General features: G+C 46.9%; 1 protein-coding gene across 9 annotated transcripts in view; it reads right to left on the bottom strand.

The window, feature by feature from the left end:
* The window catches only part of AAK1 (AP2 associated kinase 1), a 114,296-nt gene that overhangs the window by 37,169 nt on the left and 59,760 nt on the right, over positions 1-17,367 (bottom strand). For all 9 annotated transcript variants that reach the window (XM_079987414.1, XM_079987418.1, XM_079987415.1 and 6 more), the window contains exons 11-16: positions 16,057-16,193; positions 13,929-14,248; positions 11,653-11,898; positions 4,125-4,348; positions 2,519-2,676; positions 320-436 (exon numbers count right to left, since the gene is read on the bottom strand). In XM_079987414.1, coding sequence (XP_079843540.1) covers positions 320-436; positions 2,519-2,676; positions 4,125-4,348; positions 11,653-11,898; positions 13,929-14,248; positions 16,057-16,193 — 1,202 coding nt within the window. The remainder of the gene's footprint in view (positions 1-319; positions 437-2,518; positions 2,677-4,124; positions 4,349-11,652; positions 11,899-13,928; positions 14,249-16,056; positions 16,194-17,367) is intronic.

The following is a 17,367-nucleotide window of genomic DNA, read 5'->3' on the forward strand; positions in this document are numbered from 1 at the left end:
GGGCAGCAGCTTCTGCCTGAAACACTTCACACTACAGGTCCTGCCCCCTCAGGGAACCTGGGCTGGAGATCTGGAAATGGGGGTCACCTGGCCCAAACATAGCTGACCGACTTGCAGCTGAGGCCCTGTGCTCCCCTATCCTCAGCCTGGCCAGCCTCATAATGCCCACTTGTAGCCTGCCTTCCATCTCCCCTGATGGCAACTGAAAGAGACACAAGCAGAGTCCAGCATCAGCCTGACAAGCACTGCCTGCTTCCATTGGAAAGACCTTCTGCATTGAATTGGTCAGAGCTGCAAATAACATCCCATCCGGGCATACCTGACACAGGTGCAAGAGAAGATGAGCCAAACGCATCTGCCTGTGTTGTGGAAGGAGCCGGTTGAAAGCCTGGGATCAGATTCTCTGCTGAGCTACCCAGCTTCTCTGGAAGCTTACCTGAAATTCCAAGGACCTGGTTATTTTTTATATATATTTTATATAATTTAAAATACAATAAGAAACAACAACAAAATTCTGCCATTTCATGGGAAAAGGCATTAACAGCAGCTTGATGTTAGAACCGGTTTATAATGCATATTAAAGTCTCCAGTCCAATTGGTCTCTCCAGATGTTTCCATGTGTGTGGGAAGGTTCTCTCAATTGTCATGTCTCATATAGGAGATGAATGGATGCCACCTGTGGTGAAAGGATTCATCTTGTTTCTGGCCACCCTGACCAGCAAGGAGTCTTGGTTGACCACAAACTTGACATGAGCCAACAGTGTGACGCGGCAGCTAAAAAAGCCAATGCAATTCTGGGCTGCATCAATAGCATCTAGATCATAGTGCCACTGTATTCTGCTCTGGTCAGACCTCACCTGGAGTACTGTGTCCAGTTCTGGGCACCACAGTTCAAGAAGGACACTGACAAACTGGAACGTGTCCAGAGGAGGGCAACCAAAATGGTCAAAGGCCTGGAAACGATGCCTTATGAGGAACGGCTAAGGGAGCTGGGCATGTTTAGCCTGGAGAAGAGGAGGTTAAGGGGTGATATGATACCCATGTTCAAATATATAAAAGGATGTCACATAGAGGAGGGAGAAAGGTTGTTTTCTGCTGCTCCAGAGAAGCGGACAGGGAGCAATGGCTCCAAACTACAAGAAAGAAGAGTCCACCTAAACATTAGGAAGAACTTCCTGACAGTAAGAGCTGTTTGACAGTGGAATTTGCTGCCAAGGAGTGTGGTGGAGTCTCCTTCTTTGGAGGTCTTTAAGCAGAGGCTTGACAACCATATGTCAGGAGTGCTCTGATGGTGTTTCCTGCTTGGCAGGGGGTTGGACTCGATGGCCCTTGTGGTCTCTTCCAACTCTATGATTCTATGATTTTATGACCTGGCAGGTCAATTTGTTGGCCAGAGCAACAGACCATACCTGAGCACACCATGAGTCTCTTGACAGGCCTACTGCACAGCACCAACATTTAGCTATTTCTAAACAAGCAGCCACCTGCAAAAATGTCAACATCTCCCGATAAGATAAAAGTTGGTTTGATTCATCTATTATTACTAACAAGCCAACAAAGGAGCTGGATTTATCTTTATATTACAAATTAATCAAGGACGTGGTTATTAAGTGCTCTTATGCATCATGAGTTGCTAAGCAGATCTTGGAAATATTCCAACCCCCCCCCCCCCCCCCCCCCGGATATTACTATTATTCATACGTATTGCAAACCACAGCTAGACCTGGTTTCTCAGTTTTAAGGAACAGCAACTAAGCCAAACAGAAACTCCACATGTTGCTCCTTCACTCTTACTAGGATTGTTCCTGATGCTTTTTTGGGGAGGAAACCGGTGCCAGTCACTTTAAACCAAATCATAAAAACATGCTAAGGAATAGTCCACACTGAACAGAGTGAGAATACTTCCAAGCAAACAAGCATAGGTTTGCACTGTGAGAGAAACAACATACGGTATGTTTTTTGGTTGCAACTAGGATACCAAGAAATGCAACAATTGCATTTAAAAATCTTATACCGCTGATGGTTCTGACAAAGCATTGAGGATAGTGAACTCTGGCTGGTAGCACAGAATAAACACAACTGCCAGTGGACTCCCACAACACTGGCCCACACCTGCTGATCACATTATGGATGATTTCAGGGGAAGTCTATTTCACGAGAAGTCAGCTGGCAATGGTCATATACTGCCACCACAGCTGTTTCCCTCTGTAGCCTCAGAAGCCTGGAAGGTGAAACTGGAACCCAATAGTAAAATCAGCAAGTAGAATTATGTTGTGCCAGATTAACCTTGAAATATGAAATCTATCAAGTGCAGGGGAATGGACCTCTGTCTGACCGATTATGAGAACGCCAAAGGTCTTGATTTAGGCCACTGGACCAAGAGAGCCTTTAAAAAAGTCAGCTTGTCTGTTCCCAAGCAACAGCCTAGAAAGTTTTGGGAGGCCCTTCATCTTTAACAGCCTAGGCTGCCACAGCTTCCACTCTGAGAGCACTTTAGCCACTACTGGATTACACTAACCATCACTCAGTTTTGCAAAATCCTTGTTCAGCAGCTCCTCTGCTGTGAGCTTGGAGAAGTTGTCGTCATCAAAAGGGTTCCAGGTAGAGACATCTGGTGGATTGTAGACATTTTGCTGCGATGTCCTGGGGGATCCAGAAGGCGTTGTCGAGGCAGACCTGGAGGAAGCCATGCCGAAAAGGGAACAAAAACGGGACATTCAGTTGCCATCTTTATTTCCTAACGGTATTGCAATGTCTACAGGTGCTGTTAAATGTGTGCTGAATATGCAACTGGGTGGACTTTGAAGTTCTGTTCAGCTCTGTGAGCCTGAAAATTGTCCACGCAGATCCATTCAAGGAACTCCCCCCCCCATTTACACACACACGGGCAAAACAAAAAGGGACAGAACAAGGTGTTCGCAAGCTTTTCCAATTGTGTTTCAAATATACACAATTTCACTTAAACGCGTGGTGCCTTAGAACGTCACAATACACACCACAAATGGGGGTTGCCTGTACTTTCAACTGGAAACCCAGCCCAGCAGTGAAGTTGGTCCACAGGATAGCTCCATATCTCAAAGACAACCCGTACACACGCATGAGTGCGCACACACCCACACCCACACCCACACTCTTTAGTGTCTCTTCCCCAAACAGAGGCCCAGACAAAAGCCTCTTCCATCATAACATACGCTTTAAAAGAGGATTTGACAAATTCATGATGGAGGAGCATAGCAATGATGGCTCTGCTCTGCCTCCACAGTCAGAGGCAGCCATGCTTCCGAATGCCAGTTTCTGGAAACCACAGAAAGGGAGGGTCTTCTTGTGCTCGAATCCTCCTGGCAGGTTTCCCAAAGGCCTCTGGCTGGCCACTGTGAGAACAGGACTAGATGGGCGATTGGCCTGATCCAGCAGGCTCTTCTGGTGTTCTTACGTTAAGCTTAGTTGCTTGTTGTTGTTTAGTCATTTAGTCGTGTCCGACTCTTCGTGACCCCATGGACCAGAGAACGCCAGGCACTCCTGTCCTCCACTGCCCCCCGCAGCTTGTTCAGACTCATGCTGGTAACCTCGAAAACACTATCCAACCATCTCGTCCTCTGTCGTCCCCTTCTCCTTGCGCCCTCCATCTTTCCCAACATCAGGGTCTTCTCCAGGGAGTCTTCTCTTCTCATGAGGTGGCCAAAGTACTGGAGCCTCAGCTTCACAATCTGTCCTTCCAGTGAGCACTCAGGGCTGATTTCCTTCAGAATGGAGAGGTTTGATCTTCTTGCAGTCCATGGGACTCTCAAGAGTCTCCTCCAGCACCAGAATTCAAAAGCATCAATTCTTCGGCGATCAGCCTTCTTTATGGTCCAGCTCTCACTTCCATACATCACTACTGGGAAAACCATAGCTTTAACTTTAAGCTTAGTTGCTAGCCCAGGGTTATAAATGCTCCTCTTGCAACTCAAGCACACTCCTCTATTCGTTCCAAGAGCAACAGCAGGAAGGCTATTAGGACATGGCGTGAGAAAAGCAGAGAGGCAGGCTGCCCCACATCAGAACAAAAAGTAAAGAGAATCAAAATGCACAAAGGGTCATTTAGCAGGAAGAAGAGACCCCCCCCCCCAAAAAAAAATACACACTTGGACTTGTTGAGGCTGGCCTCAGCAGCCGCTGCCTGCAGAAGCTGTGTTGATTTGCTGGCTGGGACCCCAAAGACAGTGCTGTGCGTCACGTCACTCAGGATCCTCCGGTGTCCCGCTCGCTGAGTCTTGGGGGAGGACGGGGGAGTGAGGGAGCCCACCTTCTGCCCCTGGACAGCTGACGGCGGGGTGGTGGGGATCCTTTGATGTCGTGGAGGCGCTTGCTGCGGAGGAGGAGAGAAAGTTACCGAGTTTATTTCCTTAACCACAGGAGTTGCAGAGCTGTTTCTTAGAAGCAGAAGGGACAACCCAAACTCTGCATTCTGTCCCAGTGGCGGGGAGGAGGGCAAAAGGGAGAGAGGATAAAAATAGAAGGTAGACCCCTTTCGGGCAAAAATGTAAGACCCAGAACTTTACTCCCTCAACGTGTTATTCAGCCAAACCTAGAAGACCAACACACCAGAAGATAGACCTTTACGCACACAGCATCTCCAAGCCACAACAGTTCGCTCACAGAAGAGGTAGCATGGTGCATTGGTTAGTGTGTCGGACTAGGACCTTTGAGACCAGAGTTCAAATTCCTACCCAACCATGAAGTTCACTGGGAGTCTCTCTCAGCCTAGCCTACCCCACTGGGTTGTGGTGGGGATTAAATGAGGAGAAGGAGAACCATGGACACAACTTTGAGCTCCTGGCAGCCCTTCTGTTCCTTTTTTAAAATTAGTTTTTATTAAATATTACAGGAAGATAAAAAGAAAAAAGAAATAGAAACAAAAAATCAATACATAACACTGTAAACACATTTGTCTATGTATTTTCCAACATGCACACTAGAAAAGAGACAAAAGATAAAAGGGGAAAAAACACTTTTCATAATTAATATTACCAAATTTATACTTCAAACATTACAATATATAAATCCTAGTTAAAATATTCTAAAAGGCTTCCACCGCATTCACCACACGTCTCTTAGTTTCTAGTTCACCTTTACATCTGTTCTTCAGTCACTTCCTTTCCTTAAGTTCTTTCATAGTCCATCAAATCTTTGTGTTCTCTATAATTTTTCACAAGCCCTTCTGTTCCATACACTGAAACACTGGCCTGCTTGCCAGACACAGAAACTGGATTTCTCAGGATCTCAGCTTTTTTTATTTCCCCCAGAAAACCTTCTAAAAATCGTCATGGCTGAAGAAAGGTCCAAAATGCTCAAGGGGTGACTGCAAGACAGGAGCCTCACAGATTCAAGTCATACTGACCTGTCTTACAAGGTTGTTGTAAAGACTCTTACTGTTGCTTTATGCTTTTCTATGCTCTCTTTCAATATAAATATTCTCAGCAGGGATTTGAGCCTGGCTCTTTCTGGCCTACTCACTTCACCACACTGACTTAACAGAACTTGCAATCCTGAAAATATATCTATAATATAAAGAGGAGCGAACAGAATGGGATGTTTACACCTTTCGGAGGCTTGGGTTATTTTTTTCCATCATATTTCAGCTTTCCCCCCAAATACCGCAACAAATATTAGTTTGAAATGGTGTTGTGAATATATTTGTGACAGAAATAACCAACCCTTTTATGTTCACCCAGCCCCATTTTGTTAACATGAATAATGGGGGGGGAGGTTGTCCCCCCCAAAAAAAATTCTAAATCCTAGAGTGCTCTCTCCAGATCTGCTCCCCAAACCAGTTGGTTACCAATAAATCTGGGTATTACAGGAAAAAAATGTGTGGCGAGAATAACCTGGTATAAATACAGTTTCAGCTGGAAGGCATTTACTGTAATTTATTCGTATGCTGTGCATCCTTTTCTTTTAAACAACAACCCCCCTCCACAACAGTCAAAGCAGCTGCATTTCAGGACAAAAAGAAACAATGAGGAATGATTACACTTGAATAGTAATGAAGTGTGTGTGTGTGTGTGTGTGTGTGCGCGCGCGCGCGCGCGCGCAGCAGGAGAAGGCGGATGTGAAATTTCATTCTCAAGTATCTGCAGTGATGGGGGATCCTTGGCAAATTTCCACTCCTTTTATACTTTAGGCAGCTGCTCCACTCGCTACAGGGAAAACCCTGGTTCTCATTAAGTGAAAAAGCACTTATTTGGGATGAATGCATACATTATAGTCATCAAATGGAGGATTTGTAATGTTTGGTCATGAGTACATTGGAAACAAGGATTGGAATTAAGATGAAAACTCTTCTCCAACTTGTTCGCCCGACAAAAATCCAGAGCAGGAGAAAGGAGCCACTGGGTCACCCATGGGGGGGTTTAAATACCTCAGGATAACCTTAACAGCTGATCTCAAACAATTAAATCAAAGAAATTATAAGCTCTTGCTCAAAACGATAAGTAAAAAACTCTCAAAATGGAAGTGCACAAGCCTTGGCTGGCTAGGTCATTTCACAGCTATAAAAATGCCAATTCTACTAAAATTATCTTTCCTGTTTCAGGTTTTACCAACATACATCTCTCCTGCTATGCTTAAAAAATGGCAAAACAGACTTCCGGGTTAGCGCGATCGGCTAATGGCGGATTCCCTCCGAGCTCCGGAGGGAATCGGCTCTACTGGAGACGGGTCCTACCGTGACAGCGACGCGGGGACCCTCAGAAACCGCAGGCGCGGAAGCCTGCGGACTTGGTGACTCGGTGGGCACCTTAAGCGCCCCCCCGACCCACGAAGAGCCTTTTTAAAGGCTACGGAGAGGGTACGGAGAGTGGCGTGGTGCTGTGAGTAGACCGCTACTGCACTGGAGCGAAGCCGCGAGCCATGGCCGGAGAGCGCTGACTTTTTTCCCTGAAATTCGGACTTGAAATAACCCGTGAGTAGAATGGAATTTGGACTTTAAAACTTTTATCCTTGAATTCGGTACGACCGGGGGATGTGCTAAAGGGAAGTCCGCACCCCCCCTACCTACAAAAGATTTAAAGCAAGGGTCGGAGAACTAAGGTGGAGAGATCTTTTCTTTTCGGTGTGATTTAAAAGATAATATTTCCATGAATTTGACAGAAGAAGATTTGTGCTGGAGAGTAAGAGTGGAATTTTAGAAGTTTTTGTCTAAACCCCCCCCCCCCCCCCGGACCCGGGAGCGTCCTGTGTGTGAGCTGGAGGAAAAGGAACAAGGAGTTTGACAGCTGTCAAAGGAGCTGTCAAACGGGCAGTTAAAGTTAAAAATCTTATTATTAAACATCTCTCTGGACTAAATTTGTTACATTTGAATCAAAGTGGTTGGGAACAAAGTAGTTATAAATAACAAAGTAACGGACTGTTGGGAAAGGACTATTAAGTAACCAGAATCCCCCTAGGGGGAACTCTGAAACATTACAATGGCTGCAGATGGAAAATTACAGGCAGAAATAGAAAGAATGTTTTTTCTCGTGGGAATACTGCAAGAGCAGAGCATGGCTATGAACAAACAACTTATAACCTTGAACTCTAAAACAAGCAACTCTGCTGAATGCACAAAGGATCTGACTGGGAAAAAATCTGCAGCTGAATCAGAAGAGACATCTTTGGAACTGGAGGAGAGGGAAGAAGGAGTGGAGAAAGTACAGGTGGAGAGTACCAACCAGAAGCCTACATTGCTAGAACATAAAGAAGAAGATCTTTGGATTACAAATCTGCGAAAGATGCGAAAGAGGAAGGAGGAAGCCCCTGGAACACTTGGAACACTGGAACTTAAAAGAAATAAGAAATATGATTGGGGCTTCCTCTTTGAGTATGGGAGATCAGTTGACCTTTTGCAGCAGCTGTTACCAAGTATTTCGGATGGAAGAAAATCTGATGAGACTGTGCCAGAGCTCCTTCGAGAACTGAGGACCAACAAAGAGGGCTACCAACAAAACCGGCAGAGAGAGACTGACAGAGACTTGAAGGCCTCAGATGTGAGGAATCCAGGCTAAGAACTGTTATTGTGGACATTTATTCGGGAAGGGACAGAAACCGGGGTGGGGAGGGAGGGGAGAACAGAATTTCAAAATTTTTATGACCTTTGTGTTTGGCTATTATGACCTATATTTAATATAAAAAGGGGGAAATTCGTGGAAGGGAATTTGGGTCGACCTTAGAAAAGGATTCAACATTTATAAGAAAATTGGATAAGTAAAATTTGGCCAAGTAATAAGAACTAATTTTAAAAAAAAAAAATATATGTAAAGGATGAGAGATAAGAACTTGCTGAGCTAATTATTTGAATTAGAATGTATGAAGGGGGGGTGGGGGGAAGTCAGGAAGTGGGGTTAAGAAAGTAAGGATATGAAATTATACATGTTTTGTCTTTGTTTTTTCTTTTTTGTGTGTGTGTGTTTATAAAATGTGAAAATCCAATAAAAATTTAAAAAAAAATAAAAAATGGCAAAACAAATTACTTTCTTTTACTTCATTAGGAAAAAGAGCCAGACTCAGTCAAAAAATCTTATTTAGACATAGGAATAAAGGGGGGTTAGGAATACCCAATCTTGAACTATACTACGAAGCTTTCCAAATTAAACCATTGATACCTCTCATTAAAGGTAAAGTAGATATTCCATGGATAAAGATAGAAAGATAGAAAGTAGCCACACAAGACTATCAGTATATGCTCTGCCCTTCATGAAGGAACAAGAAAAGGTGGGCAAACCCATTTTTAAAAGTATAATTAATGGCGTGGCGGAATTGGAACTTAGTATTGGCTCCTAGGACTTCACTACTGATGCCTCTGCTAGATCACCCCTCATTTAAACATGCAGACAAATATAACCAACTCCTACATCTTGAAATAAATGGTTTGTATAGAATTAGAGATGTGTTTGTAAAAGCTAAAGCATTTTTAAAAGAGGGCCTGGTGGCAAAGGCAAAAGGGATAAAACGGTCCTGGCTGCATCTGTATCAACAGATACAATCCTTTTGCACTTTTGCAAAGTATCTGGAATGAAGGGGTGAGGGCTTGAGACCCATGACACCTTTTGAATCACTGTGTAACAGACCTAAAAGGTAAAGGTAAAGGTACCCCTGCCCGTACGGGCCAGTCTTGACAGACTCTGGGGTTGTGCGCCCATCTCACTTAAGAGGCCAGGGGCCAGCGCTGTCCGGAGACACTTCCGGGTCACGTGGCCAGCGTGACATCGCTGCTCTGGCGAGCCAGAGCCGCACATGGAAACGCCGTTTACCTTCCCGCTGGTAAACGGTCCCTATTTATCTACTTGCACCCGGAGGTGCTTTCGAACTGCTAGGTTGGCAGGCGCTGGGACCGAGCAGCGGGAGCGCACCCCGCCGCAGGGATTCGAACCGCCGACCTTTCGATCGGCAAGTCCTAGGCGCTGAGGCTTTAACCCACAGCGCCACCTGCGTCCCTAGCCATGACACAAAAGGGGCATTCTCAATGATATATGGTATTACATTAGAAAGCTTTGCAGGAAACGCAGAAGATATTTGAATGAGATGGGAGACTGACATATGAATTTCAATAAGTGAAAAAGCATGGGAATCAATATGGCAAAACCCATCTTAAAAAACAATTTTGGATCGCCTCCAGGAAATTTCCTTTAAAATTATCTTTCAGTGGCATTGGACCCCCACACGCCTTGCAAAGAAAAATCCTTTAAGCTCACCATTATGTTGGAAAGGCTGTAGAGAACAAGGTTCCTATTTTCATGTTTGATGGGAGTGTACCATAGTTCATGCCTTTTGTGGTAAATTTTTAACCTGACCTCCAAAATCACTAAACAATCTATCCCTTTTAATTCAGCACTTGCCTTATTATCATTAGATTTGACCCCACATCCTATCCTTAAACGTAAGAATAATTTTTCTTCCTGTTCACAGGAGCTAGACTAGTTATTGCCCAACAATGGAAGGAAACTTCTAAAATACCAATAGAGGCTTAGGTTAATAACATCTGAAGCATTGCTCTATCAGAACGCCTCACATACCATAGCAGCTAATCAAAGGCATCTCCAAAAAAGATACATTTGACACGATCTGGTCTCCCTTTTTCTCTTTTACTGAAGAACAGGATATTTTAATGCCACCATCATCACAGAGGTGTCTGTGGAAGGGATATAGTGATAAAAAATGTATTGTATTGTAAATGTATTGTAACTTTTGAATAAATGTTTTTGGGGGGTTTTAAAGGAAAAAGAACTACTGCTGCACCCACATGCAGCCTTTTGGTGCCAAACCAGACAGTTTTTTCTATGTTCACCTTTGAAAGGATGAATCACAGTTTTCTGTTCAGGATTCATTAAGAATCTCCAGAAATTTGCAAAGTGATGTGCAGGCAAAAAGAAAAGAAAAAAGGGAACCACTGGGTCAGACCTGGCCCACAGTTACCAGTGTCTGAGCAAGGATTTCATTCTGGCGCTCTCTCTCTCTCTCTCTCTCTCACTCTCTCTCTCTCTCTCTCATCTGCTCACAGCCTCTCCTGCATCTGCACTGCCCCATCACATTTGTCGTGCCCCCTTCTCTGCAGCAAAGTGTTGAATTCCATCCTTTATCTAATGATTAATCAGGGCTTTTTTAGCCAGAACTTGCTTGAACTCAGTTCCAGCATCTCTGTTCACGGTGAGTTTTAAGCTGCATAATTATGACCCTCCAATTCTTGATGGACTATAGCTCCCAGCGGGCCCGGCCAGTAGTCAGGGGATGATGGGAATTGTAGTTCAACAACATGCGGAAGACCACAGATTGCCCATCTCTCGAACACTGTTGTATGAAACACAAAAGCATGGCCAGGAAAGGGGATAATAAGCTTAGTTGGATCAGCACTAATGTAAATTTCCCTCCACTCTTAAGCATGCATTGGAGCAGTTGAATAAAAATGCATGCTTCTGTTTGTGTTCAGAGAGAGAAGGAGAAAGAAGGGGTAAATATGAGCATCTGCAAAGAAGGAGGAACTGAAGACAACGCTGGGGTTCTTACTTGTTTTCACAAATTACCTCTGAGGCTTGAATATCATTGTTAGTCTGATACCATTCATCATTTTTAGTTGCTGCTTGTTAACAGTGTTTTATAGACTATAATTATTTCACTCATTATTTGTTAATTACTCTACAGTGGTACCTCTAGATACAAATGGGATCCGTTCCAGAGCCCCGTTCGCATTTAGAAGTAAACGTAACTAGCGACGGCACGTCCGCGCACGCCGCTTTTTGCTGCTTCTGCGTATGCGCGTGCACATGCACAAGTGGCAAAACCCGGAAGTAACACACTCTGTTACTTCCGGGTTGTCGTGGAGTGCAATTTGAACGTGCTCAACCGAGAGCGCATTCAACTGAAGGCATGACTGTATATGATTTATGCTCTACTTGCAATGTTCCATTATGTTCTGTCAAGTTACTGTCTTTTATTGTTTGTAAGCTGCTTTGAGATTCATTTGAACGAAAAGTGGCACAGAAATCAAATCAGGGTCTTCTGGACGTGGCCACATTCGCTCCTTCCCTGCTGCCCACCAACACGAGAAGTGGGGAGGGGCCGTGGCCCAGTGGCAGAGGATCTGGAAGAAGTAAGCAAGCAACACTGCAAAGCCAACCAAAGGTTCCTCCCAACCCTTACCGGATGATCCTGCACAGGGACTGGCTGTGCCGACACCTGCTGCACCTGTGGTTGGGGCAGGATCTGAGCCGACGGCTTCTGTTGCCCTGCAGCTGCTTTCTGTGGGACGGGCCCCTGTTGTGCCAGCAGTTGCTGCTGCTGCTGCTGCTGCATGTAATTCTGCACAGGCTGCGGTTGCACTCCCTGCTGCGCCACTGGAAACTGTGGCTTCACTGGCGGCTGCGGTGCCTGGGGTGCCACTTGGATCTACAACACAGCAAGCAAGCATTCAGAACCCTTCCTTACGACCAGCTGCAATCTTTTGCACTTCACATGCAATGGAGTAAGAGCGTCTCCCCAAATTCACCTTCCCTTGTTACTGGGTTGTTGCAACATGCTCTGTGTTGGGCTGCCTTTGAAGATGACTTGGAAACTTCAGTTGGTCCAAAAATACAACAGCAGCCAGATTTCTGGCTGGAGTTCCATCTGGATCTCGTATAACTCATTATGAAACAGCTGCACTGGTCGCCAGTTGGTGATTAAAGCCCTGAACGACTCAGACCCCAAACACCTGAAAGACCATCTCCTTTCCTACAGAACCTCTCGGGTGCTGAGATCAGCAGAGAAGGACCTCTGGGTAGCCCTTCCGACTTCAGAGGCTTGGTGTGGTAGTGGCCCAGGGGGAGAAGACCTCTTCTGCGGCAGCCCCAAAACTGTGGAACTCCCTCTTTGCAAAGGTGCCTTATGAGAAACGGCTAAGGGAGCTGGGCATGTTTAGCCTGGAGAAGAGGAGGTTAAGGGGTGATATGATACCCATGTTCAAATATATAAAAGGATGTCACATAGAGGAGGGAGAAAGGTTGTTTTCTGCTGCTCCAGAGAAGCGGACACAGAGCAATGGCTCCAAACTACAAGAAAGAAGATTCCACCTAAACATTAGGAAGAACTTCCTGACATTAAGAGCTGTTCGACAGTGGAATTTGCTGCCAAGGAGTGTGGTGGAGTCTCCTTCTTTGGCGGTCTTAAAGCAGAGGCTTGACAACCATATGTCAGGAGTGCTCTGATGGTGTTTCCTGCTTGGCAGGGGGTTGGACTCGATGGCCCTTGTGGTCTTCCAACTCTATGATTCTATGATTCTAAGGTGAGCCTGGCACCTCCATTCTACAGCTTCCAGAGAATGCAGAGGACGCACCTCTTTACCCTGGTTTCAGACACTTGAGGTGTATGCTTTTAGGACTCAGCTTATTTTTATAGTTCTAAGTTGTTTCAAACTGTTTTAAATATTGTGTTTTAATGCTTTAACCTGCCCTGGAACCTTAGAGTGAAGAGTTGGAAATAATAAATCAAACAAGCAAGCAAGCAAGAAATCTCGAAGCAGCCCAAATGCAGGGCTCACAATGTACTACAGTGGTACCTCGGGCTAAGTACTTAATGCGTTCTGGAGGTCCGTTCTTAACCTGAAGCACCACTTTAGCTAATGGGGCCTCCTGCTGCCGCCGTGCCGCCGGAACAAGATTTCTGTTCTCATCCTGAAGCAAAGTTCTTAACCTGAAGCACTATTTCTGGGTTAGCAGAGTCTGTAACCTGAAGCGTATGTAACCCAAGGTACCACTGTATATACTTAAGTATTCTCAGTGCATTATATTTGATTCTAGGGACGCAGGTGGCGCTGTGGGTTAAAGCCTCAGCGCCTAGGGCTTGCCGATCGAAAGGTCGGCGGTTCGAATCCCTGCGGCGGGGTGCGCTCCCGCTGCTCGGTCCCAGCGCCTGCCAACCTAGCAGTTCGAAAGCACCTCCGGGTGCAAGTAGATAAATAGGGACCGCTTACCAGCGGGAAGGTAAACGGCGTTTCCGTGTGCGGCTCTGGCTCGCCAGAGCAGCGATGTCACGCTGGCCACGTGACCCGGAAGTGTCTCCGGACAGCGCTGGCCCCTGGCCTCTTAAGTGAGATGGGCGCACAACCCCAGAGTCTGTCAAGACTGGCCCGTACGGGCAGGGGTACCTTTACCTTTACTTTTATATTTGATTCTATGTGCTCAAACAGAGGCTCAAATTTGCAAGATATGGGGTGGTGGGGCTTTCATTTTGTTAATACCTTCTGCACCCACTCCTTGTCTCATATATTTTCCCTATGACCACACAAACGCATTTGAAAGATTCCTTTGACTCCCAAAATGGAGACTCAGAGATCTGCCCTTGGGTCCTTGGACTCAACCTCCTCTCTGCTCCCAAGTCGCAACTGCCTTGAAATTCCTGTGAAGAGCAAAGAAAAACAGCCACCCCCCAAACAGTCTCACCTGTTGAACTTGCAGGGGAGGCTGTGGCTGCTGCTGCTGCGGCTGCGGCTGAGGTCCTTGGGGCTGATAAAATGTGGCTGGCGGCTGCGCTGGCGGCTGTTGCTGCTGCTGCTGCTTTAGAAACAGCTGATGCTGTGGGGTGGCAGCCTGGGGCTGAGCTGGAGGGGCTTGCGGTTGGGAGGCAGCAGGCGGCTGTACAGGGGGTGGCTGCTTAGGCTGAGCTTGTGGGAGAGGCGGAGTCGGCTGAGGCAGGGCTTTCGGCTGTGGGACGCTGGTAGGGAGGGGGGCCTGACCGCTAGCCAAAGGCGCTGGAGCAGCAACTGCAGAGCAAGAGGAGAGGTCAGAATGCATCCATTTCCTTTACTCCTGTTTCCCCCCCCCCAAGTGCGTACTTTTTATTTAAACACTTAAATGCATAAATATTTAGCTGTGATTCTCACACTGCAGGAGTTGGGGTTCTCTTCCAACTCTACAATTCTGTGATGCTATGAAATGAGGATGGATCAAGGGGCTGGAATATAAAAGAAGGGCAAGGGAGGCTAGAATAGGCAACCAATGGAAGAAAGGGAAAGAAAAGCAGATGCCTTGTTTTTCAATAGTTTGCAACCTAATCTTCAAGAGAATTATGGTACGATCTCATCTTGCATGCATTTAACTTGCACAATTTCATACATACGTGGTTCAAGGAGGATTGGTTGAAATTCCACATGTTAAATCCAAGCAAGTGGGAGAGGTTAAAAGGTACTTTCACGCTGGGTATGCTTGAGGTTACCGGGTGCAAAAGCAGCTTTTAGGCTCTCCATCTTGCTTACTGGGCAAGGCCCACTTTGCTGCATGGGCTCTGGAAGTAAGAGGACTCTTTCTACCTCAACCCGCTGGCTCCAAGGGTTTGGGTATGTATGGTTTTTGCAAATACGTGGAACCCTGGGAACTGAACCACCACATAAATGACTATGAGGCTTTGAAAAGCTGGCATCAGTGGATCAAGTTGATCCATTTTGTTGAATTAATTAAACTAAATAGCTTTAACTTGGGTTTTAATAAATGTGCTGAATAAATCATTACTGTTTTGAATTCTATTGTGCTATTGTCTTCCTTAGTGGGTTATACAAGCCGCTATTCTGAAATAAAGCTGTTTATAGGGTAGGGTAAGGGGCACTGGGGGACGCGGGTGGCGCTGTGGGTTAAACCAGAGAGCCTAGGGCTTGCCAATCAGAAGGTCGGCGGTTCGAATCCCCGCAACAGGGTGAGCTCCCGTTGCTCAGTCCTTGCTCCTGCCAACCTAGCAGTTTGAAAGCATGTCAAAGTACAAGTAGATAAATACCGTATTTTTCGCTCTATAGGACGCACTTTTTCCCCTCCAAAAATGAAGGGAAAATGTGTGTGCGTCCTATGGAGTGAATGCAGGCTTTCGCTGAAGCCTGGAAAGCGAGAGGGGTCAGTGCGCACTGACCCCTCTCGCTCTCCAGGCTTCAGGAAGCTATCCGCAAGCCTTGCAAGCCCGGCGGGAGTTCCCGCGGGCTCACAAGGCTTGCGGGCAGCAGCCTGCCACCCGAAGCCCGGGGAGCGCTGCGCAGCGCGCCCTGGGCTTCGGGCAGATATCCACAAGCCTTGTGAGCCAGGCGGGAGTTCCTGCCAGGCTCCGAAGGCTTGTGGATAGCAGCCTGTTCTGGGGGCTGGGGTCGGGGGGGGCACCCCCAAAACTAGGTGCACCCTATGGTCCGGTGCACCCTATAGAGCGAAAAATACGGTAGGTACTGCTCTGGCGGGAAGGTAAACTGTGTTTCCGTGCGCTGCTCTGGTTCGCTAGAAGCGGTTTAGTCATGCTGGCCACAGCTGTATGCCGGCTCCCTCAGCCAGTAAAGTGAGATGAGCGCCGCAACCCCAGAGTCGGCCACGACTGGACCTAATGGTCAGGGGTCCCTTTACCCTTTACCTTTAAGGGGCACTGGGGATGAGTCTATGGAACCAAGGGGGTGGGGGCCCCAAACGATTTGGGAACCTCTGGTCCGCATGAGCAGCAGAGCACTCAGAAGGAAGCCTGCCTGGGCATTTAGGAGTGCAACTTTACCCATGCAGAGAACGAAAAGTAGGTTAGGAAGTAGCCCGCAGTGGGGCGCCCTCTCACCCTGTGCTGCGGGCCTCTTTCTGGGAGTCAGGGCAGGCTGGATGGGCAGGATCCCCGGGTTTGGTTGTGTCTGCCCAGCTTTGGGTCTTTGGCGTGGGGTGATGGATGTTTCAGTCGTGGGGATAGGATCTGTCAGCCTGAAAGGAGATGGAAACATGGACACAAAACTAACATTTTAGAGGAAGACAGCATAGTGAACAGCCTCTTTTCATGACCCACCCTTTCACTGGAGCACCCCCACCTCACAGCCTTCCAGTTGGCAAATGCCCCCTGAAACAGCCAAACCCCCCCCCCCCCCGGAAAAAATCACACACAGAAAAAGGCGACCACAAGATCCATGTTATGCACGACAATGGCACAAATTACACAAAGCATGTAATTTTAAGAAGCTCTATGCATATTTTCTCCTAAAGTGCATAATTCGTTCCAGCTGTGGAACTGGGGTTTTGCAGCCCTAGAAGTTTAACTGCAGAATCCCAGGTATGCCATTTAGGCCCTTAGAGCCGCTAAGTCGTGAGAGTTGGCACTAGTGCAGAGGAGATAGGGGTAGCAGTAGAAGAGCAGACGCTGAAAGCCAGTGTGGTGTAGTGGTTAGAGCAGGGGTCGGCAAGGTTTACCTCGCCTGGGCCGATTCACTCCAGCGGAGATCGCTCCGTAGGCCAGATCACACCTGCGATTTTTGGCATCTGCGTCTACGCAAATGCGATTTCCAGCGCCGCGGAAGCGAGTCCCCGTGCAGTGCAGCGCCGGTTTAGTGCAGCGCCGGTTTAATGCAGTGCGCAGGGACTTGCCAAGTGGGCAGCTCTGTTCGGGGGCAGCTTGTGGGCCGGTTAAATGACCCCCGTGGAATGCTTGTGGACCATGGGCCATAGGTTTCTGACCCCTGGGTTAGAGTGTCAGACTAGGGTTTGGGAGACCAGGGTTTCAATCCCCATTTGGCCATTAAATTCAATTGGGGTGACCAGTGGCTGCCTCTCAGCCTAAGCTACCTCACCTTGGGGAGGTTAAATGAGGTGGGGAAGAACCATGTATAACCCCCTTGAGCTCCTTGGGACAGAAATGCAGTAAATATTTTTTATATACTATAGAGAAATGAAACACACACACATATTAAACACAGAGGTAGGTTGGCAGGGAAGGTGAAACTAGGAGTATTTCAGAAAACTGCTATACTGTTTTGTCTACTCAGCAGACACCCAAAGCCCACAATAGGAACCACACCATCAAGGCAGAAGGTTCAGGAGCAACATATCAGATGGTCCCACCACTGGGTACTCTTAAGGCAGAACCCAAAAAGCAAGGCGGGCTTGC

The sequence above is a fragment of the Podarcis cretensis genome (assembly GCF_951804945.1).
Source record: "Podarcis cretensis genome assembly, chromosome: 8".
NCBI classification, from domain to species: domain Eukaryota; kingdom Metazoa; phylum Chordata; class Lepidosauria; order Squamata; family Lacertidae; genus Podarcis; species Podarcis cretensis.